This window comes from Xenopus laevis, chromosome 8L (genome assembly GCF_017654675.1).
Source record: "Xenopus laevis strain J_2021 chromosome 8L, Xenopus_laevis_v10.1, whole genome shotgun sequence".
Lineage (NCBI taxonomy): Eukaryota > Metazoa > Chordata > Amphibia > Anura > Pipidae > Xenopus > Xenopus laevis.
In genome coordinates, this window is record NC_054385.1 from 94955178 (window position 1) to 94970649 (window position 15472).

At 38.4% G+C, this 15472-nt stretch overlaps 1 protein-coding gene across 3 annotated transcripts in view; it reads right to left on the reverse strand.

Annotated features, from left to right (window-relative positions):
* The window catches only part of kiaa0586.L (KIAA0586 L homeolog), a 117784-nt gene that overhangs the window by 97820 nt on the left and 4492 nt on the right, over window positions 1-15472 (reverse strand). For all 3 annotated transcript variants that reach the window (XM_018230729.2, XM_018230728.2, XM_041573108.1), the window contains exons 4-8: window positions 15320-15389; window positions 13802-13979; window positions 5353-5589; window positions 4154-4301; window positions 422-571 (exon numbers count right to left, since the gene is read on the reverse strand). In XM_018230729.2, the coding sequence (XP_018086218.1) occupies window positions 422-571; window positions 4154-4301; window positions 5353-5589; window positions 13802-13979; window positions 15320-15389 (783 nt within the window). The remainder of the gene's footprint in view (window positions 1-421; window positions 572-4153; window positions 4302-5352; window positions 5590-13801; window positions 13980-15319; window positions 15390-15472) is intronic.

Below are 15472 nucleotides of genomic sequence, written 5' to 3' on the forward strand. Positions count from 1 at the left end.
TCAAGTTCGGTGTTCGAATTTCAAAGTTTTTTAACTTCGAAATTCGACCCTTAGTAAATGTGCCCCATAATATACTGTTAGCATGCACTGGCACTGGTAAAAGCGGTGTGTTTGCTTCAGAAGACTACTATAGTTTATATAAACAAGCAGCTGTGTAGCCATGGGGGCAGCCATTCAAGCTGGGAAAAAGGAGAAAAGGCAAACACAGTTTTTGCCAGTGCAAAGCAACAGTACATTATATTTTAATTACTTTCATACACTTTCAGTTTTTGGTATTACTGTTCCTTTAAAAACAGAGGAATTGGCAGTAACATAAATTGAAGAGTCGTAGTCGAAGGATATATGTACCAAATCCACAGCACTGAAATTTACTGCAATGCTATTTTCAGGCACATCTAAATATATTCTATGTGTATCTCACCTAATTGTACTGGATTTGTAGGCTTCCCGATATTTTCCATTCCTTGAGGGTTTATCTGTGGGACGAGCACATCCTTTGCCATTGGAACTGGTGCAAATTTGCGAGGTGCTGGAGTTTCCAGAGGAGATTTTCCTGAAATATTTGTATCTTCTTCAGTTTCAAGCATGTTGGGGAAAAAAAAATAGTCCATGTTAACAATCACTAAAAGGAACGTGATCTTCATCAAAATATTTTTGCCAAGAATCTGGTAATACTGAGTTAAGTAATGAAATATGAATAATGACCAAACTGGCATAACTTGGCTACACAATTAGTAAACCAACCTGGACAGCAGAGGCATATAGCTGGTTCTTCTGCAGATGCATGATTGAGGTGAGTGATCATGTTGAATGTTATAGCCAATGACCATATATACTCATGAGACAAATGGATTTACCAAAAACTTTGACGAGAATCCCCTACATTCTGAGCAGTTGCTCTTTGGAACTCAAAGGCAATGTTAGCCAGTTTAAATCATGTATAGGTCTGATTTACACCACCATTTTGCACTGTGCACAAGCCTGGCCTGGGAATCTGTAGATTCTGACAAATGCCAGAGAGGCTGCTGTAAGATGCCATATACACACACTATTTATTAGACTTACTGTGCCTGCACCCTATGATGCTTTTATGTCATGTGAGCAGCAGGCTCTGAGCATATTGTGAGAACTCATTAGTGAGATAGACTGACATTGCTCAAAGTACTGCAGCAGGATATGCCATAATTCAATGACAATATGTCTTTTTCCCTGTGAATACCCTGGATACTGGACAAAATGACTGTGTAACGGAGTCCAAGGGCCGCAATCAGGGGAAGGGGGATGGGGGGGTTTATAGAGCTGGACCCAGCCCAGTGAAATCTTCTTCTGAAGTGGTGCCCGGCCACATCATGAAAGTTCTGCAAATCTCATAAGTTACACATGAAGTTACATAAAAACGTTTTGTGATTTACTTAACCTCTGCAAAAACTGCCCTTACTCTTACTTAGAAGCCTACGTAACCTGTGTATCACGAAAAAGAAGCTTAAAAGGAGCAGGCAGCAGCAAATTCCACTGTCCACCAATGAATTATAAAACTTAAATTTCACTGACCCCGATGAACCGACTGACTTATTAGCAGATTAATATAATATTTTATTAAATGTTTATATAAACTGCTTATTATAACATCAGCTGTTTATAGAGATGTATTTACTGAATGATAAGAGATATTACCTACATAAACTTTTCACTAGTCAAATTTTTAGCCTCCACAGCAAGCTCATTGAGCCCCCTAGATTCAAGTTATTTATATAACTTCTGCAAAAACTTACGTTCATTTCAAAGGGCAAACTCCACTGACCCCAATGAATTTAATAGCTTAAAGGAATTGTTCAGTGTAAAAATAAAAACTGGGTAAATAGATAGGCTGTGCAAAATAAAAAATGTTTCTAATATAGTTAGTTAGCCAAAAATGTAATGTATAAAGGCTGGAGTGATTTCATGTATAACAAGTCAGTCACAACACTACTTTTCAGCTCTCTTGGTTTACACTGACTGGTTACCCTGGTTACCAGGCAGTAACCAATCAGAGACTTGAGGGGGGGCCACATGGGTCATATCTGTTGCTTTTGAATCTGAACTGAATGCTGAGGGTCAATTACAAACTCACTGAACAGAAATGTCCCATGTGGCCCCCCTTCAAGTCGCTGACTAACTCAGAGTTATAGAGCTGAAAAGCAGGAAGTTGGATTCTGGCTGTTTTATTAGATATCTGTCCACTCCAGCCTTTATATATTACATTTTTGGCTAACTAACTATATTAGAAACATTTTTTATTTTGCACAGCCTATCTATTTACACAGTTTTTATTTTCACACTGAACTATTCCTTTAAAGGAAAACTATATTCCCCAAACAATGTAGATATTGCATAAAACAGCTCATATGTAAAACCCTGCTTGATGTAAATAAACCATTCTCATAATAATATACTTTTCTGTTTCAATATGTTTATTGACAGAAATAAAAAATTTGCGTAACAAACAGTGCAAAGGAACGTACATCACCTCTGGATAAGTACAAACCAATACTGGAATCACAATACAGCGAGACGATGATGCAAATAAAAACAAAAAAAAATAGTCATATTTAACAAAGAAGTAAGAAAGTAAAGGTAAAAAAAAAAAAAAAAAAAAAAAGGGGGGGAGAAAGAAAAATAGAAGGGTAGACCAGTAGGTAATCATAGATATCAAACAGTCAAGTGTATCAAATGCGGGTTACAGCACATATAAATAATATACTTTTCTAGTAGTATGAGCCATTGGGTAATCATAAATAGAAAATTGCCATTTTAAAAAATAAGGGCCGCCCCCTGGAATCGTAGGATTCACTGTACTCACAAACATACCAACAAACCATACATGTTAGGTCACATGAGCCAATTAACAGACAGAGTTGTGTCTTTTGCTTCCACACTTCTTCCTGTTACAGTTAGAGTTGCAGTATTTCTGGTCAGGTGATCTCTGAGGCAGCACAGAGACCATTACGAAATGGTGGCTCAAGACAAAAGATTTAAAAGGGCAATATTTACTTAAATTTATATTCCAGTTTGGTAAGATTCTTTAATAAGCCACTTAATTTGATATAAACTATCCTTTGCTTAAGTATTCATTTTGGGGGTATAGTTTTCCTTTAAGGTAAATTTGACTGCTTCCCAATAGATTATTAGCACATTAATTATTGTCACTATTTATATTAACTTCTACTGACTAGTTATTATGCCCCCACAGCAAGATTATTGCGTCCCTAGACTTTTTTTTTGTGCAGATGTTGCTTAAGTCTATGGGGCCCGATGATCTTGCTCTGGGGCCTAATAACTAATCAAAAGAAGTTCATATAACTAGTAACAATCATTAATAAATGTGCTAATAATCAATGAGTTTATTGGAAGGCAGGGGAACTTCTATTGACTAGTTATTGAACCCCACAGCAAGATCACTGGGTCTCTAAACTTCTGCAATTTACATAACTGCAAAATTTCAAACAAAACTTATGTAACATGGGTATCCAGCAATGACAATGCAGATCAGTGTTACAGGGGTAGGTAAGTAAGTAGGTTTTAAACTTAGGGCAATCTCCACTGACCTCAATAAACTGACTATTAATTAGCAAATTAATTAATGGAACTATTTACATGAACTACTTATTACAGAGTAACATCAGCTTTTTCTATTGGAATCTATTTACTGAATTATAGAAGTATATAGTAGTAAATTGAAAAAAAATACATCCAACAAGTGAAACCTTTTGTCCTAGCAAAACCTAATTGCTAGTTGATCATTTGTGCATACAATGGGTGTCGCCAAAGATTTCGGTACTGCCTGCTTGTGTTTATGGGGGTCCCATATAAATAACGGATACTGGGCACCAAAGTTTCTGACGCTGGTCCTGCTGAGCCCTTAACGTACATTTAATGTAATATCAGAGCAGTCCTGACACATGACAATGTGGCTGTCTAACATGAGCTAGAATCAGTCTGATCTCATTGCAGATTTGGAAATATGCCAGTGAATAGTGAACTGTTTTATCACATTGACACTCCCTCTACTGATTTAGGCTTTCCTTCTCTTATAATTCATCTGACAGATATTCCTTGTATATTACCACATGCAGACTGCATTTATAAATTAAAACCAAAAAAAAAGTGTACAGACCTTGCCTGCAGTTCTCAGAGAGTGTCGACTTCATAAGCTGGTTGGGCAGTGGATGCTTTGGAAGAGTACAAGGCAATGGAGCATATATTGGAGCTTCAGATTGATGTTGACATGGACCAGGTTTCATTGCAGAGTTTATAAAGTGTGACTGACAAATCACGGATAGAATTAAAATTAGTTTATCGTGTAGCATGCATCCATAATCCACTCATTGGAAAGAAAATGTTTTTGCCACAAATAGCTAGGACACTGTATTAGGAGTAACTAATGATAATATACCCAGATTATCTATTACACTGTATATTTTTCTTTGCATTTAATGGAGAACAAAAGCTAAGCATTTCCCGTGCAGCCGTGCCCTTCGATAGGCTCTGGGTTTGCGGGCCTGTGCATTTAGGAGAAAAAGAGTGATGTCCTGGGGTAGAAAGTATGTAATTACAATTACTGGGGGAGCCAAACAACTTGGCACCCCACGGCGATTGTACTTTTTATTTTCCTTTAAAGTACAAAAAAAAAAAAAAACAATTGTTGCCACAAAGATCACTAAAACAATTTGCAATTTGTCTACATTTTCTGGTTTAGTTAATTTTTAAATGATTTATTTACATATATTTTAATGTACACTTGTCGTTAGAATTTAACATCTAGTTGATAGGGAACTATTACCCTAACAACCAGGTGGCATTTAGAAAGTCACAATGGAATATGAATAAGAGAGGGACTGAAAAGAAGAATAAACAATACGATTAAAAATGACTATGAAAATAAAACATTACAGTCAGTTTTTTGACAGCAAAAAAAGTTGCTAACAGATCCATCTACAACATACAAAAGTTTAAAGTTGGCATTTATATATGAAAATGCACACAGACTTAAAGTAATATGCAGGAAATTAAAGCCACATCCCTTGTTTGGCTTTCAGACACAGTTAATTATCATTACACAGGATGTTTAAGAGCACAGTCTAATGCAAATAATCACATTCTGCAGTGGGAACATTGGAAGCAGATTAACTGGCAAATGGAAAGATGAGGAATGCAACATTTTTGCCAGGGTGTAAGTTATCTTCAGTGAGAATAAAAGGAACCCTAGAAAGAAGAAAGGGCTACAGTACTTCCATACTAACACAAATAAGACAAAGCAGTAAATGCTCATGATTGACATTCATTGTATCCTAAAATGTAACTCTGTGAATATACCTGCATTTGAATTTGTTGCTGTTGTAATTTTTCCAGATGGTGAAGCCTTTGTTCTGTCAGTCGGGCCAGCTGTTTTTCCAGCTCTCTCACTCGGTCATCGTGACATGGTCTTTCTTGTGGATGACTTTGTATCTTGCTCTGTTGTTCAGAGAGCTGCTGCAGCTGTCGATCTACCTCTGTCAGTTTGTTAAGCACTTGGGTAACAGAGTTCACTTGGGCTTCCATGTCACTCTGAGCCTAGGAGACAAATGACATCAACCGTCATCTCCGCTATTTCTCATGATTATAAAAATGCATGTAAGATTCTAGCCCAGGGGGTACATGGTGGGCAGCGAGTACAATATAATCACACTTATAAAAGAGTGCTAGAAATTGTCACTAATGCAGTCCTTTTCGTTAAAGTGGACCTGTCACTTACACATAAAAATCTGCATAATGAAAGTCCTTTGCAAATTAACCCTTTCCCTGCCAGCCGTTTTGTCCTAGATGCGAACATCTACTGCCAAGCAGTTTTTAGATATTTTGCACTCTTTCACTTTAAGGGCCTTTCCTGGGGTGGTCTTTTAGTTAACCCAGGAAAACAATATATTGTTTTTTTCAGGACAACCTGAACTTTCACAATATGCAAGAATTTTGGTGTAATTCTACTTCTCTAAAAAAATATTGGATTCTAAGTGTCAAATAAAATGAAAAAAATCATGTTGCACGAAGAACAATCACATATATCAGAAACTTCATTCATTTTACGTACGAGAACACAGCTGATTTAGAAAGGTCTATGTCTCCTGAACGCGACAATACCAAATATATATAGTTTTATGGAGATTTCTCACTTGTATAGCTCAAAATCTACAAGCAGTACACAACCAAATTTCCAAAGCAACACTCCCCAAACGGCATACTTTTGATTTCAAGGCCAAACATTCCACTAACAGTAGGTTTACCCAAGAAAACTACCCATTACTAGAAAGAACAGATTCTGGTGAATCAAAAATGGGTAGAAATATCTTTGTACTCCAAACCACCAAGTTGCAATTGTTTCCTAAAGTTATAGTGTTTTATAGAAATTGGTGAATTTTTTGAAAAATGACCTCAAAGCTTCCACTCTACAGCAACATATCTCCCACACATCATTAGGTATCAATGTAAAACACCCCAAATATAAAATCCTGGGTCCACTGAACAGTTTGATGCCCAATATGTATAGGTGTACCCAAGCACGTGGCATAGGAGGCCCCAAAAGGAAGACCCCCCGTTTGTTCTGTAATTTCAGATACTGCAAAATCAACACATTTACATCGTTTTGGGGGGTGGCAAAGGTAGAAAACAGTACGTTCACCCCAGAAAACCATATATTTTCGGAAAGTACACATTCCCCTGAATCTAAATTGGGTATGCATGTCTTTGTACTCCAAAGTACCAAGCCGCAAATCATTCCTAAATTTGGTGATTTAGGTGACATTTCCAAAAATCACCTCAAAATATCTACTCTGCAGCATCGTATTACCCACATACTTTTAGGTATCAAGACAAATCACCCCAAATATGAAAGCCTAGGGTCCTCTGAACAGTTTGATGCCCAATATGTATAGGTGTACCCAAGCATGTGGCATATAGGGGCCCTAAAAGGAAGACCCCCATATAGTCTGACATTTCAGGTACTGCAAAATCAACACATTTACATTGTTTTGGGGGGGCAAAAGTAGAAAACAGTAAGTTCACCCCAGAAAACCATATATTTTCGGAAAGTACACATTCCCACGAATTCAAATTGGGTATGCATGTCTTTCTACGCCAAAGTACCAAGCCGCAAATCATTCCTAAATTTGGTGATTTTGGTGACATTTCCAAAAATCACCTCAAAATATCTACCCTGCAGCATCGTATTACCCACATACTTTTAGGTATCAAGAGAAATCACCCCAAATATGAAAGCCTAGGGTCCTCTGAACAGTTTGATGCCCAATATGTATAGGTGTACCCAAGCACGTGGCATACAGGGGCCCCAAAAGGAAGACCCCCATATAGTCTGTCATTTCAGGTACTGCAAAATCAACACATCTACATCGTTAGGGGGGGGGGCAAAAGTAGAAAACAGTAAGTTCACCCCAGAAAACCATATATTTTCGGAAAGTACACATTCCAACGAATCCAAATTGGGTATGCATGTCTTTCTACGCCAAAGTACCAAGCCGCAAACCATTCCTAAATTTGGTGCTTTAGGTGACATTTCCAAAAATCACCTCAAAATATCTACCCTGCAGCATCGTATTACCCACATACTTTTAGGTATCAAGACAAATCACCCCAAATATGAAAGCCTAGGGTCCTCTGAACAGTTTGATGCCCGATATGTATAGGTGTACCCAAGCACGTGGCATACAGGGGCCCCAAAAGGAAGACCCCCATATAGTCTGTCATTTCAGGTACTGCAAAATCAACACATTTACATCGATTTGGGGGGGGCAAAAGTAGAAAACAGTAAGTTCACCCCAGAAAACCATATATTTTCGGAAAGTACACATTCCAACGAATCCAAATTGGGTATGCATGTCTTTCTACGCCAAAGTACCAAGCCGCAAATCATTCCTAAATTTGGTGATTTAGGTGACATTTCCAAAAATCACCTCAAAATATCTACCCTGCAGCATCGTATTACACACATACTTTTAGGTATCAAGACAAATCACCCCAAATATGAAAGCCTAGGGTCCTCTGAACAGTTTGATGCCCAATATGTATAGGTGTACCCAAGCATGTGGCATATAGGGGCCCTAAAATGAAGACCCCCATATAGTCTGTCATTTCAGGTACTGCAAAATCAACACATTTACATCGATTTGGGGGGGGGCAAAAGTAGAAAACAGTAAGTTCACCCCAGAAAACCATATATTTTCGGAAAGTACACATTCCAACGAATCCAAATTGGGTATGCATGTCTTTCTACGCCAAAGTACCAAGCCGCAAACCATTCCTAAATTTGGTGCTTTAGGTGACATTTCCAAAAATCACCTCAAAATATCTACCCTGCAGCATCGTATTACCCACATACTTTTAGGTATCAAGACAAATTACCCCAAATATGAAAGCCTAGGGTCCTCTGAACAGTTTGATGCCCGATATGTATAGGTGTACCCAAGCACGTGGCATACAGGGGCCCCAAAAGGAAGACCCCCATATAGTCTGTCATTTCAGGTACTGCAAAATCAACACATTTACATCGATTTGGGGGGGGCAAAAGTAGAAAACAGTAAGTTCACCCCAGAAAACCATATATTTTCGGAAAGTACACATTCCAACGAATCCAAATTGGGTATGCATGTCTTTCTACGCCAAAGTACCAAGCCGCAAATCATTCCTAAATTTGGTGATTTAGGTGACATTTCCAAAAATCACCTCAAAATATCTACCCTGCAGCATCGTATTACACACATACTTTTAGGTATCAAGACAAATCACCCCAAATATGAAAGCCTAGGGTCCTCTGAACAGTTTGATGCCCAATATGTATAGGTGTACCCAAGCATGTGGCATATAGGGGCCCTAAAATGAAGACCCCCATATAGTCTGTCATTTCAGGTACTGCAAAATCAACACATTTACATCGATTTGGGGGGGGCAAAAGTAGAAAACAGTAAGTTCACCCCAGAAAACCATATATTTTCGGAAAGTACACATTCCAACGAATCCAAATTGGGTATGCATGTCTTTCTACGCCAAAGTACCAAGCCGCAAATCATTCCTAAATTTGGTGATTTAGGTGACATTTCCAAAAATCACCTCAAAATATCTACTCTGCAGCATCGTATTACCCACATACTTTTAGGTATCAAGAGAAATCATCCCAAATATGAAAGCCTAGGGTCCTCTGAACAGTTTGATGCCCAATATGTATAGGTGTACCCAAGCACGTGGCATATAGGGGCCCTAAAAGGAAGACCCCCCCTTGTATGTTCTGTCATTTCAGGTACTGCAAAATCAACACATTTACATCGTTTTGGGGGGGCAAAGGTAGCAAAAAGTAAGTTCACCCCAGAAAACCATATATTTTCGGAAAGTACACATTCCCACGAATCTAAATTGGGTATGCATGTCTTTCTACTACAAAGTACCAAGCCGCAAACCATTCCTAAATTTGGTGATTTTGGGGACATTTCCAAAAATGACTTCAAAATTTCGACCCTGCAGCATCGTATTACCCACATACTTTTAGGTATCAAGACAAATCACCCCAAATATGAAAGCCTGGGGTCCTCTGAACAGTTTGATGCCCAATATGTATAGGTGTACCCAAGCACGTGGCGTATAGGGGCCCCAAAACGAAGACCCCCATATGGTCTGTCATTTCAGGTACTGCAAAATCAACACATTTACATTGTTTTGAGGGGGGCAAATGTAGAAAAAAGTAAGTTCACCCCAGAAAACCATATATTTTCGGAAAGTACACATTCCTACGGATCTAAATTGGGTATGCATGTCTTTGTACTCCAAAGTACCAAGCCGCAAATCATTCCTAAATTTGGTGATTTTGGGGACATTTCCAAAAATGACTTCAAAATTTCGACCCTGCAGCATCGTATTACCCACATACTTTTAGGTATCAAGACAAATCACCCCAAATATGAAAGCCTGGGGTCCTCTGAACAGTTTGATGCCCAATATGTATAGGTGTACCCAAGCACGTGGCGTATAGGGGCCCCAAAACGAAGACCCCCATATGGTCTGTCATTTCAGGTACTGCAAAATCAACACATTTACATTGTTTTGAGGGGGGCAAATGTAGAAAAAAGTAAGTTCACCCCAGAAAACCATATATTTTCGGAAAGTACACATTCCCACGGATCTAAATTGGGTATGCATGTCTTTGTACTCCAAAGTACCAAGCCGCAAACCATTCCTAAATTTGGTGATTTTGGGGACATTTCCAAAAATGACTTCAAAATTTCGACCCTGCAGCATTGTATTACCCACATACTTTTAGGTATCAAGACAAATCACCCCAAATATGAAAGCCTGGGGTCCTCTGAACAGTTTGATGCCCAATATGTATAGGTGTACCCAAGCACGTGGCGTATAGGGGCCCCAAAACAAAGACCCCCATATGGTCTGTCATTTCAGGTACTGCAAAATCAACACATTTACATTGTTTTGGGGGGGGCAAAGGTAGAAAAAAGTGCGTTCACCCCATAAAACCATATATTTTTGGAAAGTACACATTCCTGCGAATCCAAATTGGGTATGCATGTCTTTGTACTCCAAAGTACCAAGTCGCAAGCCTTTCCTAAATTTGGCGATAAAAGCAACTGTTTTTACATTTCTGAAAATCGCCTAAAAATATTGCAATTGGCCGCATTTATCTCACCCAATTTCTTACATACAATTGTAAAACACCATAAATATTGATGCCAAGGGTCTACTGAACAGTTTGATGCCCAATATGCATAGATATACCAAGGCAGCTGGCATGTGCGGACCCCAAATAAAAATAGTGAATATGAGTTTTCTCCGCTGCCGATTTGCCTTCTGTGAACATAGACCCTTGACTTCATATTATTTGCCTCAAGACCCTCCTAACAGCAATGACCCCCCAAAACCATACATTTTTGGAAAGTACACATTCTGCCGATTCCAACAAAGATAACGACGTCTTTCTACACGAAACTACCAAACTGCAAAGCTTTTCTAAACATATAGGTTTTTACAACATTTCTGAAAATCGCCTAAAAATGTTGCAGTTTGCCGCATTTATCGGACACAATGTTTTACGTACAAAGAAAAATCTCTCTAAATATGGACGTCAGAGGTCTAATAAATAGTTTGATGCCCAATATGTATAGATTTACCAAAGTATGTGTTGTGTATGGACCCCAAATGAAAAACGTAACTATGAATTTTCACGCTAGCCAACTAAGCTGCAGAAAAGAGAACCCTAACTGTACGTTATGTGCCGTAAGACCCCCAAACTGTAAAAGACCCCCAGAAACCCATATATTTTTGGAAAGCACATATTTTGGCGGATCAAACTAAGTAAAATCTATCTTTCTATACCAAAGCACCAAACAGCAAAACGATACTAAAGATACATAGGGAACAATAATGCAGGGATAAAATTGCAATAAAACCACAAAAATAGCGTAAATCAATGAAATAACAAAATAATTGTTCTGACAGCGTAATTAGTGGCCGAAATCGATTATCCAATAGTCACGCTGCCAAAATAACACGTTTTTAGGCAAAAAAAACAAAAGATAACAGTATAATGAATTCGTAAAAAAAAAAAAAACACCTGTTTGTGTATACATATTTGTGCACTAATAAAAGTTATCTGAGTGTGCAAATACATGTAAATAAGTGTAAATAAGTGTAAATAACTGTACAAAAGGGACCAAGTGTGCTAAAATTAAAAAAAAAAATTTAAAAAAATTCCAATCTTTACTAAAATGCATAAATGTACTGTAAGTATGTGTAGGTGCAGGTAAGTGTGTAAAAAAAACGTGCACTTACCGTTTTTGGAGCAGGAGAATCGCTGTCTTCTTTGGAGGAGTCCTGGCAGCGTGTCTGCAGAGTTGCTGCGCAGCAGGAAGTGCGTGGGCGGCTCTGCAGGCAGGAAGAAGGTGAGTGTAGTAGCAGACGCTCCATGCGATGCGTCTGCTACTTTGAAGTCGGATCTGCGACAATCGAGTCGCAGATCCGACTTGACAGCCCCCCAGCCTCGTTGCCTAGGGGGCTGTCTTCTCTCCCCACTCTCTGCGGAGGCGGCAAAAGCCGCCGAAGCAGAGAGAGCGCTCAGCTGCCAAAGAACGTACAATGTACGTTCTTGGCAGCCTGAGCATTTGCCTGCCAGCACGTACGCCGTACGTGCTTGGCAGGCAAAGGGTTAAATATGAAACCCAAAAATTTTTTTTCAATAAAACATCCATACCGGTTATAAAGGTGTTTAAATATCTAAACTGTCAATCAAATATTACCTGCCCCGCCTCTATGCCCTTGGCATAGAGGAGGGGCAGTCAATTACTTTCACTTTCCATTCAGCACTTCCTACATGTCACTGCTCTCCTCACATCCCCCCTTCCCTCCTCAGGCTCTATAATTGTGTAGGGCACTGCACATGGACATTAGGTCCCCCATTCTGGTGCACACACAAGATTTTGGGGTGATACACAATTTCCCTTAATAACCGTGTCCACAAAATGGCTGCTGCCTGCTGTGATTGTATAATTCCAAGACAGAAGGAAACAAAATTTAAATAATAAATACAGTGTAAGTAAAGTTTATTTTGCTCAACTATCATGACAGAAAAGAATTTGAAATTATTTCTTTGGGTGACAGGTCACAGTGGTAAAACAAAGTAAGTAAAATTCTGTTGCACGGAGTTGCATTTATTTTGCCACCGTATCATTTATTACATAACCCCGACTGTGCCTATATACATTATACTTGATAAAGGTCTTAGAAGGAGACAGAAACTTTGGCCTGATTTTTAATGTAACAAATAAAATGAGGGATTTTTAACTCTCAAAATCCCAGTGTGTACCTACTTTTTGGACTTTATATACATTATACTGCATCTCATTCTAGAAAGAATCTATAGAATAATGTTCCAAACATCTAAGGCAGGATTTTCACCTAAAATATTTTGGGTTAAAAGATGAAGCACAAAGCATGTGCCTCTTCAATGAATACAGCACTGCCTGCATGAGCACAACAACATAGGAGTCACCTCTACTGCCCTTTAACATTCATATTATTTAGAAGTGCAAGTTAGGGGGTGACATTTTGCATATAGTGCTAAAGAGTCCTATAAGGCAGTTAGTACGGGTCTGTGTTCACACAACTGCACCTTGGATAAGATTCAGCTTAAGGTGCAAGGCTTGTGCTACACAATATTCCATGCCACTATTACTCTGTACATATAAGATTTGACAATTACCTCTTTAAGGGGTTGTGCACCTTTAAATGAACTTTTAGTATGATATAGAGAGTGATATTCAGAGACAATTTGCATTTGGTTTTCATTTTTTATTATATGTGGATTTTGACTTATTTAACTGTTTTTTTTTTCAGCAGCTCTCCAGTTTGCAGATTAAGCAATCTTGTTGCTAGGGTCCAAATTACCCTAGCATCCATGCATTGCTTTGAATAAGAGACTGGAATATGAATAGGAAAGGCCTGAATAGAAAGATGAGCAATAACAATAAACTGGTAGCCTTTAATAGCATTTGTTCTTTAGATGGGGTCAGTGACCCGTTTTGAAAGCTGGAAACAGTCAGAAGAAAAAGACAAATTATTAAGAAACTATAACAAATACATAATGAAGACCAACTGAAACATTACTTAGAATTAGCCATTCTATAACATACTAAAAATTAACTTAAAGGTAAACCACCCCTTTAATATGCAAATCTGCAACAAGATATCCAATTTTCCACAGTACAAATGAAGACATTACCTTGAGAAGAGGAGCAGTAGCAGCTATAGCAGCAGCAGTGGCAGCTGCAACTGTTGCAACATTGTCCAACTCATCAAGCTTTTTCTTGCTGCCCTGGGAGCAAGTCTCTCTTCTTACTGCTGCACTGTCCTCAAGAAGCTGTACCCTCACCTGCTTAGTAATAGGGCCACCATGTGCTCTGAAATGAATCACATCACAGATAAAGACAGTTTAATAGAGTCCAACAAAACCTACAATTTCTTTTCAGACTACAAAGCAGGCTAGGATTCATGCCAAGGAAAAGTCGTAACACCAATATTAATTGATACTTTGATGTCTCACAGTACTAAAAAATGTTTTGCTTTGTACTTGTTATGTCACTATCAAAAGGCTAGATGGCACTATTGTATATGCTGTAAATAGTCTATCTAGTTCACATGTTCACAGTTTGTTTTTGTGTTTTGTTTTTAAGTCTAAGGAAGGTGCATCAAACCATTAAAAGAACTTATTTCAGATAATGATGAGAAAAGTTGTTTGTCTGGTTCCTTAAAAATGAATCATGCTGTTGATCAGTGTTTGTTATGCTTAGGTCCCTAGATATTGCTGGACTACACCTCCCAGCCTACATCAACATTTAAGCAAGTATATAATCATACAGAATATGTAATCCAACATCTAAGTACCTAAAGTTAACAAATATTGAAGGTAATGAAGTTTGTAACTTTTGCTCTGTGTTTTTCCAGATTCTGTACCAAAACATGCGTGTCAGGTCTACTCTAACACTTTACCATAGCAACTTTTGGCATCACAAACACCAGTTAACCCAAGGTATAATGCACAACAAGTTATGTGCCTCATAAAGGAAAAACATATCTCTCCTTTTTTTTTTTAGGTAAACTTTTACTGATTTTAACAACAACACAAAACAGAGAAAAGATAATATGCTGTCTAATAAAGAGTTGATGCTGGGTCAGATACAGATTTCTAAAAAACCTCTCCTTTTGACATTAACTCATTTAGTTGGGCTTATGTAGGAAAGGTGAATAAACACTATTTGAATTTCCAAAAATTAGCATAAAAAAAAAAAAAAGATATCTGAAAGGAAATCATGTTACACCGACAAACCATTTCCCAACATCCCTTAGGCTGATAGAAACTTGTTTTACTGTGATGGATGCTGGTACTTGAAATCCCTCTGCTTACCATAGTGGGTGATGCACAGTTTTTCCAGAAAGCAGAGGGACTTCAGCATCATGGAAAGATTTCTGAAGTGGGTATCCATAGTCTAGACTGCCTCATAAGCGCTCCTCGCTCCACCCCCCTTTGCGCAGCATGCACAGGTTCCTGTTGAAGCACTGGGGATGTGGTGCAGAGGAGATTTAAAGATCCATCATGTCCCCAGTGTTTCAGAAAGAATCATGATACAGCTGGGTGGCATGCTGCCCCTAAAATCTTGCCGGCCTAAGCCAGGCCCTTTGTGGACCTCCTAAATCACAACAAAGCAGTGCAATTCAGCTGAAATGTGAATCGAAGACGTACCTCTTATTCAAAGCGGCCAGCAGTGCTCCTTTCTGTCCAGTAGTGAACTGAGAAATCTCAATATCTTTATCTAAATGGAAACAGTATTCGTTATAAAGAGTATCAAATTTACATATAATGCTATTGTATTTGAAGAAAGAAATAATTAAACAG